This window comes from Heteronotia binoei, chromosome 3, assembly GCF_032191835.1.
Source record: "Heteronotia binoei isolate CCM8104 ecotype False Entrance Well chromosome 3, APGP_CSIRO_Hbin_v1, whole genome shotgun sequence".
Lineage (NCBI taxonomy): Eukaryota > Metazoa > Chordata > Lepidosauria > Squamata > Gekkonidae > Heteronotia > Heteronotia binoei.
This window is the reverse complement of record NC_083225.1, coordinates 24,912,542-24,940,068: the sequence shown is the minus strand read 5'-3', so window position 1 is coordinate 24,940,068 and position 27,527 is coordinate 24,912,542. Positions and strand designations below refer to the sequence as shown.

General features: G+C 44.6%; 1 protein-coding gene across 1 annotated transcript in view; it reads right to left on the bottom strand.

Annotated features, from left to right (window-relative positions):
• Positions 1–21,558, bottom strand: part of SCEL (sciellin) — an 80,891-nt gene extending 59,333 nt beyond the window's left edge. Inside the window, exons 1-5 of the mRNA XM_060235231.1 lie at positions 21,515–21,558; positions 11,270–11,387; positions 4,831–4,893; positions 2,813–2,881; positions 790–858 (exon numbers count right to left, since the gene is read on the bottom strand). Coding sequence (XP_060091214.1) covers positions 790–858; positions 2,813–2,881; positions 4,831–4,893; positions 11,270–11,387; positions 21,515–21,557 — 362 coding nt within the window. The 5' untranslated portion in view covers position 21,558. The remainder of the gene's footprint in view (positions 1–789; positions 859–2,812; positions 2,882–4,830; positions 4,894–11,269; positions 11,388–21,514) is intronic.
• Positions 21,559–27,527: the final 5,969 nt, after the last annotated feature.

Genomic DNA, 27,527 nt, shown 5'->3' with positions numbered 1-27,527 from the left:
TTGTTAGCCGCCTTGAGTCTGCATAGAATGGGGGGGGGGGGATATAAATACAATGTAAATAAATAAATAAAAATAAAATATTCCCTTTACACAGCACTGGCCCTGCCCCCAAGGCTAGCTTTTATTTATTTTAGTATATTTCTATTCCACTCATTCCCCTCAGGGCGGAGTACAACATATGATTAAACAATAAAATACAATAAAAACATTCTATAAACAGACAACTCAAGAGCACTCAGATTACCATGTCATCACATATTGCCCAGCCTAGCTGTTTCACATCATGGCAGTTTTTATTCCATTTCCTAGCACAGATGACAGTGCCGATAGGGGAGGCCAACCAGATCAAGAATAGACGCCCCGCAGCCTCAGCTAAAAGCCGGGCGGAACAGCTCCGTTTTACAGGCCCTACAGAAGGCTAATAAGCCAGGCAGGGCCCGGATCTCAATAGGGAGCTGATTCCACCAGGTCGGGGCCAGGACTGAAAAAGCCCTGGCCCTAGTTGAGGAGAGGCAGGCGTCTCTTGGGCTGGGGACGGCCAACAGATGTTGGGAGGCAGAACATAACGACCTCCTGGGCATATATGGAAGGAGATGGTCCCGCCTGCCATATCAACACCACCTGAATGTTCTGCACCTGATAGGGTGACTACACCATGTGATGCCTCCAATGCAACCATCAACGTCCTCCAGGAAGAAAAGATGGTTGCAAAGAAAGAGGCCAGTGCTTTTTTGCCAAACCTGGCGACGCTGCTTAAATTGAAGACTCTGGAGCCCTGCTCGTACATACCCATTATTTGGCCTGCTATCCAAGGCAGGAAGCTTATTTGTTCTGTCAGCATTATTCCTGTCAGAAATTCTAAACAAAGAAAAGTAGCAGAATTAAGGGTTTTGGTTTTTTTTACTGAAGAGCAGAAACTATCTTTTAAAAAGGTGCGAATTAAAATGTCAGCTTTAGATATTTCCTAGCAAAGCAGAAAAAAACTTGCCGTAACCTCAGCACGCAATTGTACAGTGATAATGAGGAGAACGGACTAGAATAATAGCTGACTCAATACAATGTTATTGCTTATTTGTTTGAAAAAGTTTGCTAGCTTCCTGAGCTATTTTAATGAAGCTTTTTAGACAAGAAAAAACCCCCAATGAATTATTCAATATCCAAATATTATTGTACGTTCCTTTCTAAATGAGTCTTGTATGATAGGGAGAGATATCAAGTACTTTTGGCAAGTCCTTTAATGAAGAAGTAAATTGCCCAATGCAATCAAAACAATCCCTCAATGTTCCACATGGAATATAATTCTTTTTTCTCCACAGTGGTTTTCTAGAGATCAATGTGATTGGAAGAAGCCCTTCATACATGATTCCTTGTGGAACACAGTTGAGGAGTTGACAGTCAAGAAAGCTAGAGTCAGATTATTCAACATCGATTTCAATAAGCCATTAGATTTACATTAAAGAAAAGGCATATGACCTTGCCTGGTCTTTATAGATTTTATATCACTGTTGAAAAAAAACCCTTTTCCTGACTTTCTGAACTGACATGTTCAGTTATCCGGTTCTTGGTATCAGGGCATTAATTAAAAATAACTTTCTATGATACACACAGCTGAGGGTGTCATAGAAGTGGAAGACTTCCCAGGCATCTACTCCATTGTTCATGGTCACATCAATGGCTGGCAGAAGAAAAAGAGGGGAAGTGAGGGTGGTGGTGTCAGCATTTTGATGTCGCTTCCAGTGGAAATGAGAAGTTGGTGTCATGTTGACAGGGGAGATTATCTAGGATTTGTCAATAACTCACTGGTTTAATCAGAAAACATCAAAAGAATCATAACCATAAAAAGAATCAGCATTTCCACCTAATGGTCATATAAGAAAAAAGATGAGAGCCATCTTTCAAATTCCCACCATGTCTTCGATCCACCTCAACAAAACATAATGGTATATCATGTCAGGCTGCTGGCAGATATAAAAGGATCAGTAAGTATGAATCATCCTTTCCCATGTGTGAAGTGGATGTCACCCACCAAAACTACTAAAGTCATTTCAGTCCTGACCATGGCCTGAAATCAAACTAAAATGGGTCATGGGCAAAGGTGTCATTCAGAAAATCCTGAAGTCATCCGCCACCACCTTACTCAAAGCTACAATGTAGTTCTTCTAAATCACAGGGCTTTCTTTGTAGCAGGAACTCCTTTGCATATTAGGCTACCCCCCCCCAATGTAGCCAATCCTCTTGGAGCTTACAGTAGGCCCTGTAAGAAGAGCCCTATAAGCTCTTGGGAGGATTGGCTACATCAGGGGGGTGTAGCCTAATATGCAAAGGAGTTCCTGCTACAAAAAAAAGCCCAGGCAAGGCACTTATTATTCATCACATCTGTGTCCCACCTTTCATCCAAGGACCTCAAAACTTCAGACATGGGATCATTCTATTGCATTACTGCAACACCACAATGGAGTAAGTTCAGTCCAAGCACTCTTACAGCCTTTCAGCTCCACTGAAATCAAAGGGCTCAGAAAGGAATAGCTCTGTTTATACCTGCATTGTTAGGCTGAGAGGTAGCAATTTGCCCACACGTCACAGTGAGTTGCAATGAATGAATGCACATTTGAACCTAGGCCTAACCAGTCCAGATGCAACTATTTGCCATACCTGGTGGGTGGGTCTCCCCACAGCACAGGTATAAAGTCTGATTGAAATAAAATAACAAGTGTAGGCTTGTTTTAGCCATCCAAGAGCCTTGTTATATCCAATCACGGCAATGTAAACCAGCAAATGCAAGGCAATAAAATAGCATCTCAAAGTCCAATACCTATTTAAAGTAGTATCCGATTGATAACGGCTAATGAAAGCTTTCTGTTCTTCCTTTTCATCCGTGCTCCTGTCATTAAGAAAGATGTGTTAATTATCATAACAGAGGGATTTTAACGACATTAAAAATGACTTTCAACCACCAAAGTAAACAAATTAATCTGCCAGCTGGTTGACCTCTGATATTTTGAATTAATGAATGTATTACCCTGTCATAGCTGAGGTTATTATTTGAAGATATTTAATAAATGTTATCGTTTTTTTCTAGACCAAGTACTATTATTAAGTAAATGACTGATAGGAAACTGTCATCATGCTTCCGCAAAACTTTGTGCATGTGGGCACATGGTAATATCCTGAGGGGTTAATACTATACCCAGGGGTGGAATTCTAGCAAGAGTTCCTTTGCATATTAGGCCACACCCCCTGATGTAGCCAATCCTCTTGGAGCTTACAAGGCTCTTTTTTGTAAGCTCTTGGAGGATTGGCTACATCAGGGGTCTGTGGCCTAATATGCGAAGGAGCTCCTGCTAGAATTCCACCCCTGATTATACCACAGTTGCCCAGTCCAAATTTGAACCTATTGGAATATGGACTGATTTAACCATGATGATCAGTCCCTAATAAGTGCCATCAAGTCACAAACAATTTATGGAGATCCTAGCAAGGGGCTTTCAAGGCAAGTGAGAACCAGAGACGCCTTGCCATTGTCTTCCTCTGCAGAGTCCTCCTTGGTGGTTTCCCAGCCAAGTACTCACCCTGCTTAGCTTCCAAGATCTGACAAGATCAGGCTATACCATGTTGCCTTCCCTCCTTAATCCCTAATACAAATATATATATATATATATTCAGTTCACATTTTTTCTTATATTTTCTCAATTCTCATTCAATTCTCAATTCAGTTCTCATCCTCAGCAGTTTAATAACCAATAAAATAACATGGAATCAGTAATCACAACAGACAGACAAAACCAGTGCTTTTTTTTTGTAGCAGGAACTCCTTTGCATATTATGCCACACACCCCTGAGGTAGCCAGTCCTTATAGGGCTCTTAGTATAGGGCCTAGAGTAAGTTCCAGGAGGATTGGCTACATCAGGGGTGTGTGGCCTAATCTGCAAAGGAGTTCCTGCTACAAAAAAAAGCCCTGGTCATTTTCCCCCAAGGTTCTCTGCTCCTCTCAAACAGCAGAGATAGAACAGATGTATTTTCAGCCTGAAACACGGTTGCCAGGTTTCCCCTTGGCCACCAGTAATATATGTTGTTGTATATCGCTCCCCGTGGTGCAGAATGGTAAGCTGCAGTACTGCTGTCCAAGCTCTGCTCACAACCTAAGTTAGTTCCCAGTGGAAGCTGGGTTCAGATAGCTGGCTCAAGGTTGACTCAGCCTTCCATCCTTCCGAAGTCGGTAAAATGAGTACCCAGCTTGTGCGGGGAGGGGGGGCGGAGTGTAAATGACTGGGGAAGGCAATGGCAAACCACTCCGTAAAAAGTCTGCCAAGAAAATGTTGTGATGTGACATCACCCCATGGATTGGTAACGACTTGGTGCTTGCACCTTTACTTTTATATTGCTCAGACACCTGCACAAGCAGGGACTGGGTGATTCAGAAATTGAATTATAGAAGAAGAGAGAAGAAAGAAGGAGAAGAAGAAGAAGAAGAAACAAAGTTAATGTTCAGTTGTGGCACTTCAAACATGGCACTACCTTTCAAAAGTGGTTAATCTGACTCCCTTTTTTGTTGCAGGTTGAAACTGATTTTTTGTTGATCAGTAATTAATATTTTTACCTGCTTTTTCCTCATGTTACTGCTGTAACGACAGACTTGCTATTTTACCATGTTTTTTAGATTCTTGCTTTAATAAAAGACATTAAACTGCCTTTTAGGATACAAAGATACAAAAGTGGAACAGTGTACATTAAATAAATTAAATAATATCGAGCACAAACCGGTGTGGGTTATATTTCCACTACAGTTTAGAAGAATGGGTGGGGCAGTACAAATTAACATGTTACTTTACCTGTGTAAACTGTCTTGTGACTTGTATTGACTAAGAACAGCTCTACCATAGTTTTCTTCAATGCTGCAATAAAAAGACACATTTGATATCATCATCATCATTATATACATGCTGCCTAAATACTACAAACTTGGCAGTGCTTGTATGTTTCTATACTGAGACACCAAAAAGGGGGAAGAGGATGGAACAAAATAGGAACAAAAAGAAAAAAGCAGAGGGGGGAAATGTTCAGCGACTCCGAGCAACTTTTTCATAGAGCTTCGAAAACAAAGCAAGACATTTATTTCTCTACTATTCTTTTCCCATCTATTCTAAATTCCCCTGCACACAAGACAGCCTTTATAGGCATATATAAGAATGTAAAATAGAATGTCGGCCAGGTTACATATTAAAAGAATCCATAATCCATACAGAATAAAATTAGGATTACAAGATAAAAACAAAGTAGCAACATAGCAAAACCTGATACATAGCACTACTTATCAGGACGAATAACCATAGTTCTATTTTTTTAAAAAAACTTTGCTACTAATTCTGTTATTTCCGAATCAGAATTATCAAGCAAGAAAAGCACCTTAAAAAGCATCAGAGGTCTCTAAAATTTGGGCCAATATGGGGTATAAAAGATCCCGGCAGGACGCCAAATAGAGAGGACATTGGAGAAGAACATGGGCGACAGCCTCAACACAATCCATTTTACAGGGACAACGCCTACTTGAACAGGGAATCCCCTGCAGTATTATAAAGTGTTGGACAGACATTCAGATGTGGCTCTCCCAAAAAGCACTTTTGCACAACATTTTAGGAGCTTTTCATGGGGCTTCAAATGCTGTAATGATTTTGGTGCACCCTGGGGAGCTATAACAAATAGGATATGCCATGACTTTACATGACCTATAATGTGGCTTCTTGGAAGCTGAAATCCTGCAGCTGCACTTCAGTGTCGTTGGGCTTCTAGTCATGAACGTACCAGAAACAAATTCCAAAGAACAAGAAACTATGGAATTACGGCTGTCAACATGCAAGTTAGCTGGTTCCAACATGTGCAGGTAAAGGTTGGCATGTTTGAGCCTTGAGGAGTTTGTTGAGCTTTACTTGTTCTCCTGGCATGGAATCCCCTCAGTCCGGCAGAGGATTCTGGGAAGTGTTCACACAGTGCCTGTTCTTGCAGGCCAAGCCTGATGGGACTCATTGTAACAATGCATGAATGCAGAATGTGTCCAGAACTAAGCATAACATTCTCATCACTATATGTTGTAAGGATCAGAAACCCCCCCCCCCTTTCAAATCACAGCTGACTTATGGTGACTCCCTTATTGGGTTTTCATGGCAAGAGACATTCAGAGGTGGTTTGCCATTGCCTGCCTCTGAATAGCAACCCTGGCGTTCCTTGGAGGTCTCCCACCCAAATATTACCCAGGGCTGACCCACCTTAGCTTCTGGAATGTGATGAGATCGGGCTAGCCTAGGCTACCCAAGTTAGGTCAAGGATCAGTAAGTAAGCCTTTTTGGTTGACATGTCTATCTTCCCAATAAGTTTCTGAATAAGCCTTCCATTATGAGAAACAGATTGGACATCACACAAGCTTTCTGGGTGTTGGAGAATGAACAGATGGATGCCAGATCCACGTTCGTTTTATCCTTTTTTGAATAAGCAACTTGCCAACTGCAGTGAAATTTTGTGGTCTGCGTCATCTTGCAAAATACTTCGCATTGCAAGCTCTCTCTAAAGCAATGTTAAACATCCAATCGCTTGGGTTACCTGTGGCTGATTTTAATGTTCTCCTGCAGTGCTTTGATCTCTTTTGATCTTCCGCACATTCCCCTGGGAGAATTCCCATTAACGTTACATACAAAATCACACACACGTGTGCACATACACACACCCGTTGTGACTAGCCTTCCATCCCTTATCAGTTTGAAGCTGCTGGCTTTATCAAGAGGAGCAAGCAGAAGCAAGAGGCTTTGCATGAACAATGAAGGCTACCCAACTGGTCTACTACCTAAATCAGGGGGTGGCCAAACTTGCTTAACATAAGAGTCACATAGAATAAACATCAGATGTTTGAGAGCCGCAAGACAAGAAGGAAGGAAGGCAAACAGATGGGGAGGTATAAGTGGTTAGAAAGCAACTTTAACTTTAAATGCATGCTCCAAGCTGCCGGCTGGCTTGGCTTGGAGAAGTGATTTAAAGAGAGAAATGCCTTCTCCAAGTCATCTGATAGGGCAGTGGGGGCTTCAAGAGTCACACAATATGTGTGAAAGAGCAGCATGTGGCTCCCAAGGCAGTTTGGCCACCCCGACCTAAATCCTTGATGCTTTATTTAACGAAGAGCTTATTGATCTAGGTTAAGAGCCCCGTGGCACAGAGTGGTAAAGAGTCAGTACTGCAGTCGGAACCCCCTGCTCACGACCTGAGTTCGATCCCAGCAAAAGCTGGTTCAGGTAGCCAGCTCCAGGTTGACTCAGCCTTCCATCCTTCCGAGGTCAGTAAAATGAGGACCCAGCTTGCTGGGGGGGAGGAGTGTAGATGACTGGGGAAGGCAATGGCAAACCACCCTGTAAAAAGTCTGCCGTGAAAACGCTGGGATGCAATGTCACCCCAGAGTTGGAAACGACTGGTGCTTCCACAGGGCACCTTTACCTTTTTTTTTTTATTAATCTAGGAAGATGCTTATCTCTTTGGATCCTAGATTCAAATGCTAAAGAAGCTCACACAACCAAAGAAAAGAGGATTGCTTTCTTTGTTAGGACACTTTTTGGAGGACTGGTTTATAAGTGGCTACGAACCATGTTAGCTAAACAGAAAGATTGACATTCGGAGGCAATGACTCTCTGAAAACCTATTTCTAGATACAAACGGGGGTGGGGGAGGGTATTGGGGAATTTGGTTAATACAGCAGTTTGCCCAGTCATAGAAGTGTGATACTGAGTGCAGTAAATAAATCTCCCAAGAAATGTATTGCAAAAAAGTTGCATTCAAGTTGCAATTGAAATGAGAAAGAAAAGCCCAGTCGAAAGAGAACTTCCCCTATCACAGCTGGCCAGCTTATCTGGCATTATGTGTGTGAGAGTATGAGGGCACTGTCTCTACAGGAGAGACATGCAGAGACATGTGTCTCCATGGAAGGCCATGTCAAGAGAGTGATAGGACAAAGCAAGACAGAGGAGGAGTCAGAGGGCAGCTCCCAGGTTAAGACAAAGAGAGGCATTGCATTCAAGGAGATGGCACCAATGTGCACTTAAGAGTGATGTGGTAACCCCCCACACACAAATGTCCAGGCATGCTGAGTCACTCACTGCAACAGTGGGTGCAGTCAGGAGTCGTCCTGTAGAAAAGTAGGTGGTGGAGCTCATCAGCGTAACTCATTAGCATATGCCCCCCCCCCCCAGCCAAAAGCAACTGATACAAGAAAGGAGAGCCCTGGGCGAGTGAGTCCTGCTTGGACTCGCTACAGATCCAGCCAGCCCAAGCAGGCCTCCCTTGCCTGGGGTTCTCCTGGGCCTCACCCCCCCCCCCAGTCAAAAGGCCAACAAGCTACCCACCACCCAAAAGCACATAAGAAATGGAGAAAGGGTGGTGTGGGCTTCTCCAGGGGTTAGTGAGGGCTGCTGGGTAGCTGGCTGGCTGCTCGCTCTCCTAATCCAGGGATTGTTATGCAGCTGCACCTACTATTCGATGGACAAGGTAGGTGGGGAGGAGGAGGGGGAACCCTCAGAAAGGTTCAGGAGCTGTGTTCCTGTGAGCTCCTGCTGAATTCAAGGCTTGGGTGCAGTGCTTTCATGCTTGGGGATTTCCTAAAAGCATGTGGCTGGCACAGGCTTGCCAGTCCCCAGGTGGGAGTGGGAGAACCCCTGATTTCAGGGGCTCCTGGCTGGTGGAGGGAAACCCCACCCCCAACAGCCACAACCCTATGTGATGGCCCCAACATAATGACATCAGGCAGAAATGACATCATCATGCTGGGGATGTCACATGGTGACCCTCCGATTTTGGGGCAAAACTCTATGGTTCGAGCCCAATTTAACCATAGAGTTTTTCCCAAAACCAGAACTTCACTGTATGATGTCCCCGGTGTAATGTCGACACTTCCACATGATGCCATCATATCAGGGACTTTGCACATCATGACATCACCCCATCCCCCACTCTCCCACCTCCTGCCAGTGCACAGTAAGCACCTGGCAACTCTAGGCTGGCTGCTGTAGGAGACAGGATGCTGACCTAGTCAAAAGCTTGGCTTGATCCTCTACAACTCTTTTTATGTGCATAAAGGCATCACATATATTAATTGGCGGCAATCCAGTGCAGCTTGCATTCATATGATCAAGCATAACAGCCTCTTTCTTAACCTATAAATGAACTGTGTTTAATAGAACTTTGAAACGAGGTTGTCCCACACCACAGACGTGAGCCCCAGCAAAGCTGCCTGAGCCGCTGCCACAGCAACAGGAAGTGCAGTGGCACGTGCAGGAAGTGACATCCACGGGCAGCACACGGTGTGATCCTGAAGCATCAGAGAGAGGAGTCTGTTTTTAAGGAGGCAGAGTGTAGCATTCCAGACTGAACTCTTGTTCTGACTAGTGGTGAGCCCTCCATAGCATAAGTAGTCTTAGCTATGAGGCTAGGCCCCTGCATGGGACGTGCCCCCGACTTAGGGCTGCAATCCACCTGGTCTGGGTGGGGTTTCCCCTGCTTTTGCAGGCTCCTCCTAACTCAATTATGCTTGTCACGACCTTGCTCTTGCCTCCACCCCCAATGTCTCCTGGCTCCACCCCCAAAGTCTTCTGGTTCCATCCCCAAGGTCCCCAGATATTTCTTGAATTGGACCTAACTCTAGTGATGAGTAGTGTTGCCAAGTTCCCCTGGCCACTGGTGGGAGACAGGAGGTAGGGTTGCCAGATCCAGGTTGGGAAACTTCTGGAGATTCCAGGATGGAACCTGAGGAGGGCAGGGGCCATGCTGGAGTACAATGCCACAGAGGTCATCCTCCAAAGCATTCATTTTCTCCAAGGGAATTGATCTCTGTAATCGTTTCAGATGCACCCAACCTCCGGATTTCCCAAAGTTGTGAGAAAGCAACTCCCTTCACTTCCTTAGGGAGAGCGGGAAGGATTTGGTTGGGTGGGTTGGAATCCCCAGCAGCTATATATATCCCCCGTGCACCCAACCTGCGGATTTCCCCAAAGTTGTGAGAAGGCAGTTCCCTTCACTTCCTTGGGGAGCGGGGGAAGGAGTTGGTTGGGTGCGTTTGAATCCTCAGTGGCTATATAACTGCTCAGGATTCAGACGCACCCAACTACCAAATTCCCCAAAGTTGTGAGAAGGGTGCTCCTTTCACTTCCTTGGATTTGGTTGGGTGTGTCTGAATCCCCAGTGGCTATTTAGCCCCTTAGGATTCAGACGCACCCAACCTGTGGATTTCCCAAAGTTGTGAGAAGGGTGCTCCCTTCACTACCTTGGGGAGAGGGGGAAGGAGTTGGTTGGGTGCATCTGAATCCCCACTGGGTATATAGCCTCTGGGGATTCAGATGCACCCAACCTGTGGATTTCCCAAAGTTGTGAGAAGGCATAGAATCATAGAGTTGGAAGGGACCTCTAGGGTCATCTAGTCTAAACCCCTGCACAATGCAGGAAACCCACAAATACCTATCCCAAATTCACAGGATCTTCATCGCTGTCAGATGGCCATCTAGCCTCTGTTTAAAAACCTCCAAGGAAGGAGAGCCCACCGCCTCCCGAGGAAGACTGTTCCACTGAGGACAGCTCCATTCCCTTCCTTGGGGAGAGGGGGAAGGAGTTGGTTGGGTGCTGTAATTTTGAGGGTCCCACCTGGAGGCTGGCATCCCAGGGATAGGAAGGCACATATTCTGTGGCATTGGACATTGGTCACCCAGTGCGGTTCCTACCTAGGGACTGGGGTTGCCCCTGAGAAACCTTTTAATCTCAACTTTCTTTAAAAGAAAGCTTTGCAAAGAGGATGCCTCTGCCAGGAAGATTTATGGAGAGAAGGACTTGCAGCAGGACTTGCAGAAAACCTTCTTCCCTTGGGCCCTCACGTCAAGCTGAACACAGCACACCCTCTACGCCTCCCACTCCCATCCAGGGGTTCCACAAGAGTCCTGGTTTTGCTGTCTAAGCGAGACTCCCAAACAAGGGGATTATTAAACAAATAAATAAGCAAAGCCCCTGGCAGGCTGTGATACATGGCTTCTTGGCTGGCTTTGCCTAGGGAAGTCACCACTTGCACAAGCCTTCCTTTAAAGGGTTTGCAAGGGAAACTTGGATAACGAAAGCTGCACTTGCAAGAGATTAACCAGTAAAAAAAGAACAAGGAACAAGGCAAGAGACTACATTTATGTAATAAGAGAATCCCAAAAAAGCAATATCACTGACAACAACCTCCTCGGGAAAAGCCAAAGCAGGTTCCTTCCTTACGTTTCCTCTTCTGGTTGTTTCTTTATCCAGCTGCTGTCTTGCAAGAGCGTCCTCCGCTTGTTGACCTCATTCAGAACCTGCTGTCTGCTCTTCATCACAAGGGAAGCATTCTTGACATCTGTTAGGGCAAAGACACGTAGGTTGGAAGTTGTGCAACAAAAATGTGTCCACGTTCCCCTCCAGGCGAGCTTTGAATTCGCAGACTAAGTTTGTTTGTGTGTGTGAGCGTGTTGCACTCATAGATCAGAAAAAGTCCTTTGCAAATGGAGCCCAGTAACCGAGCGTTTTGGAACAAGTTAGAGTCCAGTGGCACTTTTAAGACCAACAAAGTTTTATTCAAGGTATGAGCTTTTGTGTACATGCACAGTTCTTCGGATTGGAGTGTACAATCCTTCCAATAATCTGAACAGGGACGTATTTTACAAGCAAGTGCGGTTTTGGTATGTGCAAATCAGGATTCTTAAAAGCAATAAATACTTCCTCTAAGCTGTGGAGTCTCGCGAGCAAAAATTCTACTCTGTGAGCTACGACTGGCATTAAAGTTGTGGCGTCCTGCATAAATTAGTTTGCTCGGGGGCCATTTTCCCTGAGCTAAGACAAAAATGTGTGAGCTGGAGGCTAGAAGACTGTGAGCTAGCTCACACTAACTAGCTTAAAGGTGCTGCTGGACTCCTACTTTGTCCTGTTGCTTCAGACCAACATGGCTGCCCACCTGGATCTATCAGAGGGAACGCTACCAGGGCTTCTTTTGAGCAGGAATGCACAGGAACACAGTTCCAGCTGGATACACACTGAAATTCTGTAGCTTGGGCCTACTTGAAACTGGACACTGTGCTAGGGTTGCCAAGCCTAATTCAGATAATATCTGGGGACTTTGGGGTGGGGCCAGGAAACTTTCCCTAAAATAAGTAAATAAAAACTCAGCAGTGCAGTTCCCCTGAATACAGCCTTCATTTCCTCACCCAAGCAGCTGCAAATCTCTCTCTCACACACACACATACACAGAAGCAAAAATAAAACAGCTTGCAATCCCACACTCGTGTGGTCTCTCTGGGGCAATTTACTCACGAGTTTCTGAACTGCTGTTGGAGCCTTCATTGACGATGGAGGCTCAGATAGCAGCCACTGCCAAGTCCGCTTTTTTTCATCTTAGGCGGGCGAGGCAGTTGGCCCCCTTCCTGGAACGTGACGACCTGGCAACAGTGATTCATGCTACGGTCACCTCGAGGCTGGACTACTGTAATGCCCTCTACATGGGGCTACCCCTGTGCCGAACCCGGAAACTGCAGTTGGTGCAGAACGCTGCTGCCCGGCTGTTATTAGGGCTCCCAAGATGGGAGCACATTCGACCGGGGCTCCAGGGTCTGCACTGGCTGCCAGTAATATTCCGAGTCCGGTACAAGGTGTTGGTTATGACCTTTAAAGCCCTATATGGCCTAGGACCTGCCTACCTTAGGGACCGTCTCCTCCCACACGTTCCCCAGAGAGTACTACGTTCAGGTTCACAAAACCTGTTGGTAGTCCCCGGGCCAAAGGAGGCCCGCCTAAAATCCACCAGGGATCGGGCCTACTCAATAACGGCACCTTATTGGTGGAACCAACTGCCGGAAGAGGTGCGGGCCCTGCGGGATCTAGGGCAATTCCGCAGGGCCTGTAAGACAGTCCTCTTCCGGCAGGCCTATGATATTAACTGACAATGCAAAATATCCTGGATGAAAAAATGTATCTATAGGCCGCCGGTTTTTACTCTATCTTGTTTTTACTAAATTATGGTTTAATGGTATTTTAATTGTTTAAACTGAAATTGTTTTAATTATTGTGTTGTAAGCCGCCCTGAGACACCTAGGTGAGAAGGGCGGGGTATAAATCTTAATATAAATAAATAAATAAATAAATAAATAAATAAATAAATAAATAACACAGGGAAACCAAAGGTTCAAGTTTACCCTTTACTATGCAAACAACCTCTGAAAAGTTTGTCCAACAAACAGAGGGTCTGGGCTGCTTTCACAGCTACTGGGAGCAGAAACGTTGTTCTGCCTGCTCACCCCGCTCCCATTCAGCCTTAAAGACACAGACACACCATCCAAAAAGGAAGCCTTTGCAAGCTTTCTCCTAGCGTTCTGAAGAGGAAGGCACATAGTGGCTGTGAGAGCAGAGCTTCCCCCCACTGGCCAGCTGACCGGGGGCAGGAAGGAGCCTGGGAAAGCGGGAGACCCCCTGCTGGGACCTGGGGATTGGCGAGCCTAACACTGTGGCTGCAAGAATAACCTACCTACTGTGTGGCAGTCTGTTTCTGTTGAAACCCCCCAGCTGTTGGAATCTGGAGCAGAAAGACAAGATTCCAACAGTTTCTCATTTAGGGTGGACCCCCTCACTTACTTGCACGTTAACATGCTAGGGATTAGGGATGCCAGCCTCCAGGTGATTCTCCTGGAATCACAACTCATCTCCAGACTACAGAGATCAGTTCCCTTGGGGGTAAGGGATGCTTTCGAGGGTGGACTCTATGGCATTGTACCCCACTGAGGTGGCCTAATATGCAAAGAGGTTCCTGTTACAACCCCCCCCCCCCCTGCACAAACCTAACCTACAGTAGACACTCTGTTCCACGTTCTAAGTGAGCTGGAACTGTACCACATGTGAGCGTGTAGTCTTCCTAACAAGAAAAGCATGAGTAAGAAGAGGAAACATGGGGAAAAGAGAAGTAACAACATGAAAATGAGCTCTTGCAAACAGACGAAACACAATACTTATGAGTGCCTGTAAGCATATATGAAGATAAAGTTGTGTCTGGTTAGGCCCTTGGGCATTGGCCTATCAGTGTTCCATGATCAGTTCCCTTAACTGGAAATGCTAAAAATCAAACCACAGACGCCAAAGAGTTATGGTACCTTTCCCTTGGGAGTTTCTTTGCAAAATATGGACGACATCTACATTGCCAAAATAATGATGTGCCATTGTTGCTAATAAAACCTCCATCTAACATAGTAATTAAGCGTTCCCTTTTAGCCTGTACAATTAACTTCAGACATGTGCAGACATGCAGCAAGGAGGGTGTGGAAATTAGGAAAGTTTTTAATTTCCTTTTCAAGGGAAATCAGGATGGCAGGCAATTGCCTACATGACAAATATCTCTCAGCTCTCTCTCTCTTTCTCTGTTTTCCCCCCCTCTATTATATCACTGCCAACTTATGGCAACCGTGGAAAGTTTTCAAGGCAAGAGATGTTCAGATGTGGTTTGCCATTGCCTGCCTCTGCATAGCAACCCTGGTATTCCTTCGTGGTCTCCGGGGGTGGAATTCTAGCAGGAGCTCCTTTGCAGGTTGGGCCACACACCCCTGATGTAGCCAATCCTCCAAGAGCTTACAGAAAAGAGCCTTGTAAGCTCTTGGAGGATTGGCTATATCAGAGGGGTGTGGCCTAATCTGCAAAGGAGCTCCTGCTAGAATTCCATCCCCGGTTGTCTCCCATCCAAAGACTAACCAGGGTTGAACCTGCTTAACTTCAGAGATCTGACATGATCAGGCTAGCCTGGGCCATCAAGCTTGACAAAAATCCAAGCACTAAGTTTGTTTCCTCTTGCCTGCCAGAGTTCATGCCACAATGCTCTAGTTACTTTGTAAGGCAAGTTTCCTTTCTCCTCTTAAATGTTTAGTATGTGCCTTTAATATACTAAGAATTTAACACAGTGGTGTGCAATCATAGAATATGAATTTGGACAATGAGACTGATCAGCCAGCTATCATCTAGCATTTGATCCCTGAAATTTCAGGCCATAATGATTTTGCCATTGTATGCTAGTCAGGGGTCATTTCAAAGAAAAAGAGGTGCTGGAGCTCATTAGCACAACTCATTTGCATATGCCACATACCCCTGACATCCCCGGAAGGTGTACTAAATTATATCAGCTCAGCATCTACCTTAAAATGCTTCAATTGTCATAATAAAACCTTACTCATATCATACTTTAAAAATTACTTCCTCCTCTGTGGCCACAGTGGCATGAGGAAGATTTCCATCTGTCTTGCTTTATATGTTTTGGTTCTTTTCCCATTTTTTGTGGGAGGAAATATTAGAAAGTTTGTCAAATCTCAGAGTTCAGCAAAATTCTCAAGGGGTTTGAACAATGAAGCAAGTATTTTTTTTTTGGGGGGGGGGGGTCGGGGGGGCTAAGAAAGAAAGAGCACAATAAAATTTAGAGGTTCTAGCGCTCTGCTCCTGTGAACCCAAAATGAGGCCTGATGCTACTCAAATGCAAGAAAGAATTCATTTTCAAAATGTATTTAATGTGCACTAGTTATAAACATAATTGCTTTCTGTGTTCAAACTCCCCTCCCCCCCGGCGATCTTTTGAAGAATTTTAAAGGGAAATAGCCACGTGGGGAATTGTGGCGGAATTTTAGTGAGAAGACTTGATTGAGAAGAATTTTAGTGAGAAGACATTTTGTTCTAATTTGTTCATTGTTAGAAACTTGCGTTCTCTCCCACACAACCCTCTGCAGCACTGATGCGTTGTATTGTCTCTAAGCAAGTGACCCATGTCCTAGAAAATAGTTTATATTTTCTGTATCAATGGTACTGGCTCCAAAGCCTAAGCATTAAATTGCCAGGTTCCTCAGGAACTTCTGATGTAGTATTTGTCTAAGAGCTTCCTGACCCACTGGTACAGATAATATACACTCAAAGAAACGGCAAAGTAGTCTAGCCCTCATAATATAGTTTTAACTAAGTCTTCATGCCTTACAGTAGGATAGGGGTTGGGTTTTAGGGGTTTTTTTGTAGCAGGAACTCCTTTGCATATTAGGCTACACCCCCTGACGTAGCTAATCCTCCAAGAGTTTACAGCAGGCCCTGTAAGAAGAGTCCTGTAAGCTCCAGGAGGATTGGCTACATCAGAGGTGTGTGGTCTAATATGCAAAGGAGTTCCTGTTACCCAAAAAGCCCTATTGGGCTTTATCAGATAAGTTAGATGCTTATCACAGATCTGACTGACAGTTACATTAGCTCCTATGGATGGGAAAAGGTACTTAATGTGTGATTTCGTTTTTGTTCCTTGTCGTTCTGAACCAACTCTGTTTGCAATGGATGTTGAGTCACAGCAACCAAGGATATCCTTTATAAAGATTTGTGCACAATGTTTAAGTATTGAATTTTGAAGTAATGTTGTATTCTGCATACTAGATTCTTATATGTTCTGGAAGGGTTTTGAATCATGGTTTTAATCAGGGCTTTTTTGGTAGAAAAAGCACAGCAGGAACTCATTTGCATATTAGGCCACGCCCCCTGACAGCAAGCAAGCCAGAAGTGCATTCCTGTGTGTTCCTGCTCAAAAAAGCCCTGGTTTTAATGTCAATAAATGGTTTTAATTTTGGAACAGGTCTCTCTCTCTCTCTCATTATGGGGTTCTTGCTATTCATCCCCCCCCCCCGGCCACTTATTGAACCCAGTGGGAATGGAAGTCCTAGGAAAGGCTTCTAAACTAAAAAAAAAATCTCTAACAGAAATCAACTTAGAATTGAAGTTACAAGGGACAAAGTGATTTAACAGTCTTCTTGTGGTTATAGCAATTGATAACTGACCCCATTCACATGTGCAAAACAGACAATTATGATAATTTGTATGTTCCTTCTTACAAAAAGATTCCCTGGTTACAGATAAACTATGGCTTATGAGCAATGACTTCATCAATGATTTCATCAGACTTCACTTAGAGGCGGCCTTTCAAAGAAGTCCAATAAAACAGACTGGATGACAACCATAGAAGAGGAAGCAACCCTGGCTTTCAGTGACTGCAACCTTAAAGTCAGCCAAGCGGATCTTTGTCTAAATGTCAGACTTCATTTCCCCTGCCCTCCGCACACAAGCTAGACTATGTTTCTTACACCTGGCAGACTAACCAGAGATTCTTACATAAACCACAGTTGCATAAACTATGCAGCCAAAGGATTCAACTCTAGCCTTTTCACCGCTATGCCAGTCTGCTAATTCAGGGATCATGGCCAGAGTCCCAAATACTTTGTGAAAGGTTCCTCCTATGATTCTGGGCCGGAGCCATAGTAGGGGATAGCATGGCACTGATACACTGGGAGCACAAGGAGGCTAAAAAAAAAAAGGTGTACATTTCAGTAATGTGATATTAATAGGTAACTAGCAAGTATAGTTACAAAGGCCTGGGCTCATTTTGTATAAAGGTAAAGGTAAAAGGTAAAGGTAGTCCCCTGTGCAAGCACCGAGTTGTTACCAACCCATAAGGTGACATGACATCACAACGTTTTCTTGGCAGATTTTTTCCGGGGTGGTTTGCCATTGCCTTTTCCCATCATCTGCACTTTACCTCCAGCATGCTGGGTACTCATTTTACTGACATCAGAAGGATGGAAGACTGAGTCAACCTTGAGGAGGCTACCTGATGGACCTCCTGATGACACCTATTTTTTTGTTTTTGCCACTGTGTGACACAGAGTGTTGGACTGGATGGGCCATTGCCTGATCCAACATGGCTTCTCTCAGGTTCTTATGTTCTTAGGTGGCGGCCTGGAGATCTCCTGCTTTTACAATGGATCTCCAGCTGGCTGAGATCAGCTCCCCTAGAGAAAATGGCTGCTTTGAAGGGTGAACTCTGTGGCACGATACCATGCTGAGGCCCCTCCCCTCCCCCCAAAACCTGCCCTCTCCTGGCTCCACCCCTAAAGTCTCCAGATATTTTACAACACAGATCTGGCAACCCTACCTTGGATGTACAGCCTAGACACAAGTTTACCCCCTTTGAGTGGTCAAGGGCACTGACTCCAGGGAATTTAAAAAAAAAAATGTTTGCATATAGAGATACACAATTCTGAAGGGAAAGAAGAAGAATCTTTGGGAATCTACAACACATGGGACTAAATTCACAGCAATAGTTTGCTGTGCAATAAAACCCCCAGTAATGTTCTCAGAAGTATACCCTGGCTTTGAATTCTTTGCCAGCCATAACCATATAATGTATTTGCTACTTTCTTTGTAGCCAAAACTGCCTTCTGATTGTTTCACAGAAAGAGACTGTACCAGTTAACTAAACATTCGCCATGGTCAAATTAAAGGATTTAGACCAACTTAAATAAAACATCACTTGGATGCATATTGATCCCTACAGTTTTTCCTTTGTTTAAAACTGGAAAAGAAAGAAAACACGACTGTGTCTGTGGAGTAAAAAAAACAAACAATTTTAACCCATAACTAGTAGGGGAATCTATAGGCATACTCCAGCAAAATTAATATGCTTTAAAATTCCATTGTTTTTAAAATGAGAGAGCCCATAGTACCATGGCCGAGGACCTGCCTACCTAAGGGACCGCCTCTCCCCATATGTTCCCCAGAGAGCACTGAGATCGAGCTCTCAAAATCTTTTGACAATCCCTGGGCCAAGAGAGGCTAGATTGAAGACGACCAGGGAGCAAGCCTTCTCAGCAATGGCCCCTCGATGGTGGAATCATCCTCCAGAGATGGTACGAGCCCTGCGGGACCTGAATCAATTCCACAGGGCTTGTAAAACATTTCTTTTCCAGCTTGCCTTTGAAATAGAACCTGGCTAAACTGATGTGTAGCTACCCAGCCATCTTGTGGATATTATGACTCATAGTAATTTAGCACCTATTTTATCTATTTTAACTAATTTATTATGTAATTGATTATTTAAAATTGTTGTTTGTACTGTATTGTTTTATTGAACCATGGAATGCCATGCCTGTGAGCCGCCCTGAGCCCGCCTTTGGCCGGGGAGGGCGGGATATAAGAATAAATTTTTATTATTATTATTATTATTATTATTATTACCTTTTTCCTAATGGTGTCCAAAATACTTAGCACCAGGGCTTTTTTTTTTAAAAGCAGGAACGCACAGGAACGCAGTTCCAGTTGGCTTTGTGTCAGGGGGTGTGGCCTAATATGCAAATTAGTTCCTGCTGGGCTTTCTCTACAAAAACCGCCTGGTGTGAAACAATGGTGATGTCAGGGGTGTGGCCTAATATCCGAATGAGTTCCTGTTGGACTTTTTCTACCTGCTTATCACAAGCTAGATCAGGGATTGCCAAACTTGCTTAACATAAGAGCCACAAAGAATAAACATCAGATGTTTGAGAGCCACAAGGAAGGAAGGAGGGTAGGTAGGTAGGTAGGTAGGTGGCGGGGGGAGGGAGAGGTGGGGGGAAAGCAACTTTAACTTTAAATGCATTCTCCAAACTGCTGGCTGGCTTAGATTGGAGAAGTGATTTAAAGAGAGAAATGCCTTTTCCAAGTAGGCCAATGGGGTGGGGTGGGAGGCTTCAAGAGCCACACGATATGGATGAAAGAGCCACACGGGCTCCCGAGCTGCAGTTTGGCCTCCCCTGAGCTAGATCATTCCATGTGCTGTATTTTATGGAACAACGGGGAACATGGCTCCTGGTGCACTTGATTTTCTAACATTAACATTCCTGTTTCCTCAACATTTTTACTAACTATTGAAACTGGGGCTCATAGTCCATAAGCATTCAGAATGTTAGCATTAATAACGGGACTATTCTCTGTTTTATCATCTGTATGATCTTCCAGACCAGTCTATGTGAGGATGATTGAGAATAAAAATGGAGGGGTCAGCAGGGTAGGAGAAAGGCAGACAGGGTTGCCAGGGCCCCCCGCCGGCAACTGGTGAGGGATGGGGGGGGGGCAGGCAGGGCTTTTTTTGTACAAAAAGCCCAACAGGGACTCATTTGCATATTAGGCCACACTCCCTGACACCAAGCAAGCTAGGATTGCGTTCCTGCTCAAAAAAAAGCCCTAGTCTGCACCTTGATTCACCAGGAGGAATAGCAGTCTCCAGCTAGGCCCTGGAGATCCCCTAGAATTACAGCTCATCTCCAGACTACAGAGATTGGTTCCCCTGGGGGGGGGGAATGGATGCTTTGGAGGGTAAACTCTTTGGCATTGTACCCCACCGAGGTCCCTGCCCTCCCTAGGCTCCACCCCCAAAATCTCCAGGTGTTTTCCAAACTGGATCTGACAACCCTACCCCTAGGGCTTTTTTTGAGCTGGAATGCTCAGGAACGCAGTACCGGCTAGCTTGGCATCAGGAGGTGTGGCCTAATATGCAAATGAGTTACTGCCAGGTTTTTTTCTATAAACAGCCCTGTGCGAAACAATGGTGACATCAGGGTGTGTGTCCTAATATTCAAATAAGTTCCTGCTGGGCTTTTTCTACAAAAAAAGCCCAGGGGGAGGGGTTTACATCTAACTGCCATCTTCCGTCAGCAGAAGGGTATTTCTATTGGTGGAGCAAGAGTGGCAGTTTTCACCAATATCTTTTCTCTCTGCAGAACCCTGTTTTACTTTCATTTTATTTGTGAAGGTCCCACAACTCCAACTCAGTGGGGGTGCAGAACGAGAGAAAAAGGGAAAGTAGGGTTCCATGAGCTTTGTTCTGCTTGCAAGTTCTTGGATATAACCACTGCGTTAAGAACATAAGAGAAGATAAGAAGAACATAAGAGAAGCCATGTTGGACCATTGCTGTGTCACACAGTGGCCCAAACCCAGGTGCCATCAGGAAGTCCACCAGTGGGGCCAAAACTCCAGAAGCTGTCCCACTGTTGCCCCCCAAACACCAAGAATACAGAGCATCACTGCCCCAGACACAGTTCCATCCAGGGCTTTTTTTGTAGCAGGAACTCCTTTGCATATTAGGCCACACACACCATGATGTAACTTACACCCCTGTAAAAAGAGCCCTGTAAGCTCTTGGGGGATTGGCTACATAAGAGGGGTGTGGCTTAATATGCAAATAAGTTCCTGCTACAAAAAAGCCCTCCTATATATTATAGCTAATAACTACTGATGGATCTCTGCTCCATATGTTTATCCAATCCCCTCTTGAAGCTGTCTGTGCTTGTAGCCGCCACCACTTCTTGCAGCAGTGAATTCCACATATTTGCGGGATGCTACGGACTGAACACAGAATACCACCCCCAATATGAGCAGAGATGCATGGGCAGCTTATGAACTGTCATATAACAGAATTGTTGCTGCTTCTGTCCAATGGACGGGCCTTTCTAATTTATTATAAAAACAAAATTAACCAGCATATATTTGAATCTGAAATCCTTCTTTAAGCTCAAAGGATCCAAAGGCATTTTAGTAAATATGTCCATCATCACATTTGTAGTAAGAGCGATATTATTTCCTTCATTGCTTGACCATCAGGAAAGAAGCAGAAGACAGAGTATCAACATTACCACTTTTGCTAGGAGATGATTTTGCCACAGTGAATGCTGTCATCTTGTTCTTTTCTCTTCTGGAAAACATGTCAAAAAATAAAATCAAAGTGTAAGTGTCAGTCTATGTAAAGAGTTTCTGATCTGGCCAAACCTAAAAACAGCAGGATAATAAGAATGTAAGTATTCCTTATGGCTAGGGTTGTCAGGTCTGTTTTGGAAAATACCTGACTTTGGGGGTGGAGCCAGGAGACGCTGGGGTTTGGGGAGCGGAGGAGCCTCAACATGGCACAATGCCATAAATTCCACTCTTCAAAACAGCCATTTTATCCAGGGGAGCTGATCTCTGCCAGCTGGAGATCAGTTGTAAAAGCAGGAGATCTCCAGGCCCCGCCTGGAGACCGGCAACCCTACTTACTCCTCAATTTCCAGCTTTTACAAAAATTAATTCAACACAGTTGTTTCTAGAAGACTTGAGTCACACATTGCTCAGGTGTGTGGAAGGGAACCCTTCTTCCTTCCACTGACAAGTTGACATCTTTTAGACACCGAGCTGTGAAAAGTGTCCACACTATCCATACTGCCTTAATTTAAATCTGAGTTACCGGTTTAACTGTTTTAACTCTTAATATGTCCTAATTGTTCGATTGTTTTACTGTTTATTTACTGATTGTTGTAGTGTAATTGTTGGTTTTAATGGTTTGACATGTTGGAATCCGCTCTGATCCCATTATGGGAAAGGGCAGAATATAAATCCACAGAAATAAATAAAATAAATAAACATATCGAGCCCAAAGGCTAAAACTGAGGAAGCATAAACTCTGGCATAAGAAATGCCATTTAACAAAGTTAGAAGGCAGTTGAACCTTTAAGAAGAAGAAGATATTGGATTTATATCCCGCCCTCCACTCCGAAGAGTCTCAGAGCGGCTCACAATCTCCTTTACCTTCCTCCCCCACAACAGACACCCGGTGAGGTGGGTGGGGCTGGAGAGGGCTCTCCCAGCAGCTGCCCTTTCAAGGACAACCTCTGCCAGAGCTATGGCTGACCCAAGGCCATCTCAGCAGGTGCAAGTGGAAGAGTGGGGAATCAAACCTGGTTCTCCCAGATAAGAGTCTGCACACTTAACCACTACAACAAACTGGCTCTCCAGTTGTTTAAGACCAACAAAGTTTTATTCAAGGTATGAGCTTTCGTGTGCACGCACACTTCCTCAAATACAAATGTATTTGTATTCAAAATATCTGTATTTCAATGTATCTGTGGACGCGGGCTGCACACGAAATCTCATATGTTGAATAAAGCTTCACTGGTCTTAAAGGTGCCACTGGACTTGAATTTAATAATAATAGTAATAATTTTTAATTTATATCCCGCCCTCCCCGCCGAAGCAGGCTCAGGGCGACTCACATAACGTAAATACAGCATTACAGTAGTAAAATATAAAACAATAAAATACCCCAATTTACAATTACTACTCAGTTAAGCATTAAAACAAAATTTAAAACCACAGATTAATTTGGTGCTACACAATTTTGTTCTACTGTTTCAGACCAACATGGCTATTCTCCTGGATCTATCTGAAATGGAGGGTTGCAGAAAGAAACTGAAAGGGGATTTTAGGAGTGCATCATTAGAAGAAGTAGAACAAACAATGAGCTCATCTTTAATTATAAGAAAAAGGCCATTAAGGGAAGCTATTGGTCCATTAGTATGAGAAGATTACAGAAGGGGGATAGGGAGATCTCAGGGAAATGGAATGAATTCTTTTCATCTCTCTTCAAGTTGGGCGGATACCTGTTCTTGAACCAAATTTTCCAGGGAGGGTGTGTAAACAAGTGAGCCAAACAGAGATACAAAAGAAGAAACTGAAGGGCTGATAATTAAAAATTAACAAATCACTGGATATAGATGGGTTATTAAAGAACTTTAAAAACAAAGTTGTTGATCTAACAAAAATACACAATGGGTCATTTACATTAGCCTCTGTACTGATTTTTCAAAAGTGAATCCAATGAAACTATAGATCAGTTAGTGTCCAGGACAAACTAGAAGAAAGTGGCATGTATCTAGCCATGCAGTTGCAAAAATTTAACGACCCTTTAGAAGATGGGGTGGCAATTCTCACTAATTCTCTCTTCTCCTATGGACCTTTACTTTCCTCCCTGTGCTGTTTCTGATGGTCTCCTGATTCCTCTGAACAATACTTTGAGGGCCTCGTTGGACTGCAGCATAATAGAGAAAAGTGGGAAAAGTCCAGCCACGCTCGGTAAATTTCACGAGTGTTTAGGTACACCCCATTATAATTAATTGTTAAACATAAAGAGGAATGAGCCTTTCTGAAAAAGAACAAGAGTTATTTCTGTCAAGGGAAGTCCTGCCTTAGAATAATTTTAGAATAATTTGAAACAAGCAAGAAGACTGAGATAACCTGGTAGACCTTTTTATACTTGAGACATCCAGAAAGCGTTCAGCCTTGGTGAAGGCTTCTATGCAAACAAAACTATTATGGGGTCAGGAGTCTTGCATGGATTGGAAACTGGCTTCAAAAAGAAAGCAGAAGGTGGAAATAAATGGGCTGTTTCCACAGGAGAGAAGTGACCAGCAAAGCCCTCACTGAAAATAACAAATTTTGCAGCAGTGATTTTTAAAGACAGGTTCCATGCTGGGGATCATCAGAGAATGAAATTGACAGCTTAATAATGCCCTTCTGCGAGTCCTTGGTGTATGACAGTCTGGCAACCAGTAGGAGACTGTTGGAGGGGGTATGAGAGGCGCTGTCAGTCACAGCATAATGCCACTTGTGGATTAAATCAATAGTTTCCAACAATTCTCAGACAGCTTGCCGTATAAGGCCGGCAATTGGTGGGAAACTCAATGCTTAGGGGAGATGTGCGGACCGGAAATGAAGTCAGCTCTAGCATTCAGCCAAAACTCTATAGAATTTAATCATAGAGTTTTGGCCAAAGAGTAACCTTGGCAACAAGCTGGCGTAATCTCCAGTTATTTATATATTTAATTAACTCTATTTTTAGTCTGCCCTTCCCGTAGAACAGGCTCAAGGCGGGTTACATCATAAAAACAATCAACAGTAAAAAAACCCCAGTTTTAAATATATTAAATCTAAAACTAAAGAGTGACAAAAGAGACTAAATTGGTAACTCCTGCCTCACAGACATGGCCTATGGTCCAGGTCCAGCAGGTCTTATAGCACTGGAGTGGAACGAAGGGGGGAAGCCTATAACAAGTGACACCTTGTTACACCTGAAGTTACATCAGCGTGCTGTGACAGGGGCTCCCCGCTCCATTTCCCCCCTTTTTTTCTTTCACTTCCAGCTCAGCGGTGGGAGGAAGGTTCCATTAGAAGCAACAGACCTTCACCTCAGAGGGATTTTGGCAGCCCTAATCCCTAGAAAGGACTGATGTCAATTCTGGGTTTTCCCCTGAAGTGACATCAAGCCATTGCCTGGTGGCTAGGGACGGTCCTGCCACTAGGCAAACTAGGCAATTGCCTACGGCACCAGCCTTCTGGGGGCACCAAACTGGGCACCCGATGTGACTCAATGATGTTATCAGTGTGGCGGTAGGGGTCACACCAGAAGTTAGCCTGGCCGAGGGTGCCTGACAGTCTAGGGCCAGCACTGCTGACGGCCATTTTATTAGAACAATTTTCTCCCGCTGGCTACAGTGGCAGTGACAGGAAATGGAAACCAGGGGCCACAGAATCCCTGGACCCCAGTAGCAGCTTGCCCACCCTACACTGGTGTGGTATTGTTTGGAATGCTATGAACAGTTTTGGCCCCAGTTTCTCAAAATGGATATTGAAGAGGTGGATAAAATGTAGAAAGGGCAACCAAAGGAATTGTGCGGTTGGAGCGCCTGCCCTATTATGCAAGGCTAAAGCATCTGGGGATTTTTTATTTCAGAACAAAGCGATCAAGGGGCGACATGATCAGGATCTGCAAAATTCTGCATGGTTAAAGACAGCAGACAGGGAGAAAGAAGCCAGTGATACTATAACCGGGTGTCATCCTATGATTGACGGTAGATCCAAGCCAAAGAAAAGGAAGTACTACTTCACGTAGGTTGTGGACTTGTGGAACTTGTTCCATAAGATGTGATGATCATCACTGGGTTAGATTTATTTGAAAAGAGGTTGGCAGGTTTGTAAAGGTTTATTGTTATCATAATCCAGGGGTGGCCAAACTTACTGTAAGAGCCATATAGAATAAATGGCAGATGTTTGAGAGCCACAAGACATGAACAAATATCACACATATGTCTTTCTTAAAACTCTTGATACTTCCTTTGCACAGAAAGATAAAATACATCTATATGCACCGAAGAAGAAGAGAAGAAGACCACAGATGTATACCCCACCCTTCTCTCTGAATCAGAGTCTCAGAGCGGCTTACAGTCTCCTTTATCTCCTTCCCCCACAACAGACACCCTGTGAGGTGGGTGGGTCTGAGAGAGCTCCCCCAGAAGCTGCCCTTTCAAGGACAACTCTTACAAGAGCTATGGCTAACCCAAGGCCATTCCAGCAGGTGCAAATGGAGGAGTGGGGAATCAAACCCAGTTCTCAAGATAAGAGTCCACGCATTTAACCACTACACCAAACTGGCTTTCTGAGAATAAGACTAGCATAGGAAAAGGTTAGGGAAATATCTCTTTGTATCAGTGGGAGAAGGAAACACACATGTACCACATAAAGAACTGATTACCATTTGTATCATATCAAAAATCTCTCTTTGTCTTGGCAAAAGGGGAACCCTGCGCCATCCTCTTTAATTCCGTCCCTCCTTCCAGTGGCTCTCTCACATCTTGTGCTCTCTTTCACAACTCTAGGTCTCTGGGTGACCTCTGCAGTAGAGGAAAGAGCTTGCAAGCCTGCCTATCTCCCCCTCCTTCCCCGTTTCACACATGGCGGAAATATTTGCCTACATATGGGTCAGATCCAGGAGGCTGACTGAGGTGCCAATGCTACACATACATACTTGAGAGTAAGCCTGCATTAAGTTCCTCCTTGACCTCTGGGAGCCACACGATATTTGTGAAAGAGCCACATGTGGCTCCCGAGCCACAGTTTGGCCAGTCCTGCAGTGGGTGATCTAATAATGCCCATTGTTGCATCACTGAACTGGGTGGCCCTATCATGCTGGCTTGTAGCACAGTGAGGGCTGCTCACCTTGACATCCAGTTTGCTGGCTGATGTAGTGGGTGATCTAATAATGCCCATTGTTGCATCACTGAACTGGGTGGCCCTATCATGCTGGCTTGTAGCACAGTGAGGGCTGCTCACCTTGACATCCAGTTTGCTGGGTGATGCAGTGGGTGAACTAATCATGCCCGCAGTCTGCATCACAACTGTGTGGCCCTATCATGCTGGTGTGTAGCACAGGGCTGCTCACCTTGACATCCAGTTTGCTGGCTGATGTAGTGGGTGATCTAATAATGCCCATTGTTTGCATCACTGAACTGAGTGGCTCTATCATGCTGGCTTGTAGCACAGTGAGGGCTGCTCACCTTGACATCCAGTTTGCTGGGTGATGCAGTGGGTGAACTAATCATGCCCGCAGTCTGCATCACAACTGTGTGGCCCTATCATGCTGGTGTGTAGCACAGGGCTGCTCACCTTGACATCCAGTTTGCTGGGTGATGCAGTGAGTGATCTAATAATGCCCATTGTTTGCATCACTGAACTGAGTGGCTCTATCATGCTGGCTTGTAGCACAGTGAGGGCTGCTCACCTTGACATCCAGTTTGCTGGGTGATGCAGTGAGTGATCTAATAATGCCCATTGTTTGCATCACTCACCTGTGTGGTCCTGAGGGCTGCTCACCTTGACATCCAGTTTGCTGGGTGATGCAGTGGGACTAGTCCAACCCCGTGCTCAATGCAGGATCAGCCTACAGCAGGGGTGGCCTATTTCCCCCCTCCTTCCTCAGTTCACACATAGTGAAAATATTTGCCTACGTACGGGTCAGCACTCAGAAACTGACTGAGGTCCCAGTGCTAAGCAAGCTTACTTGAG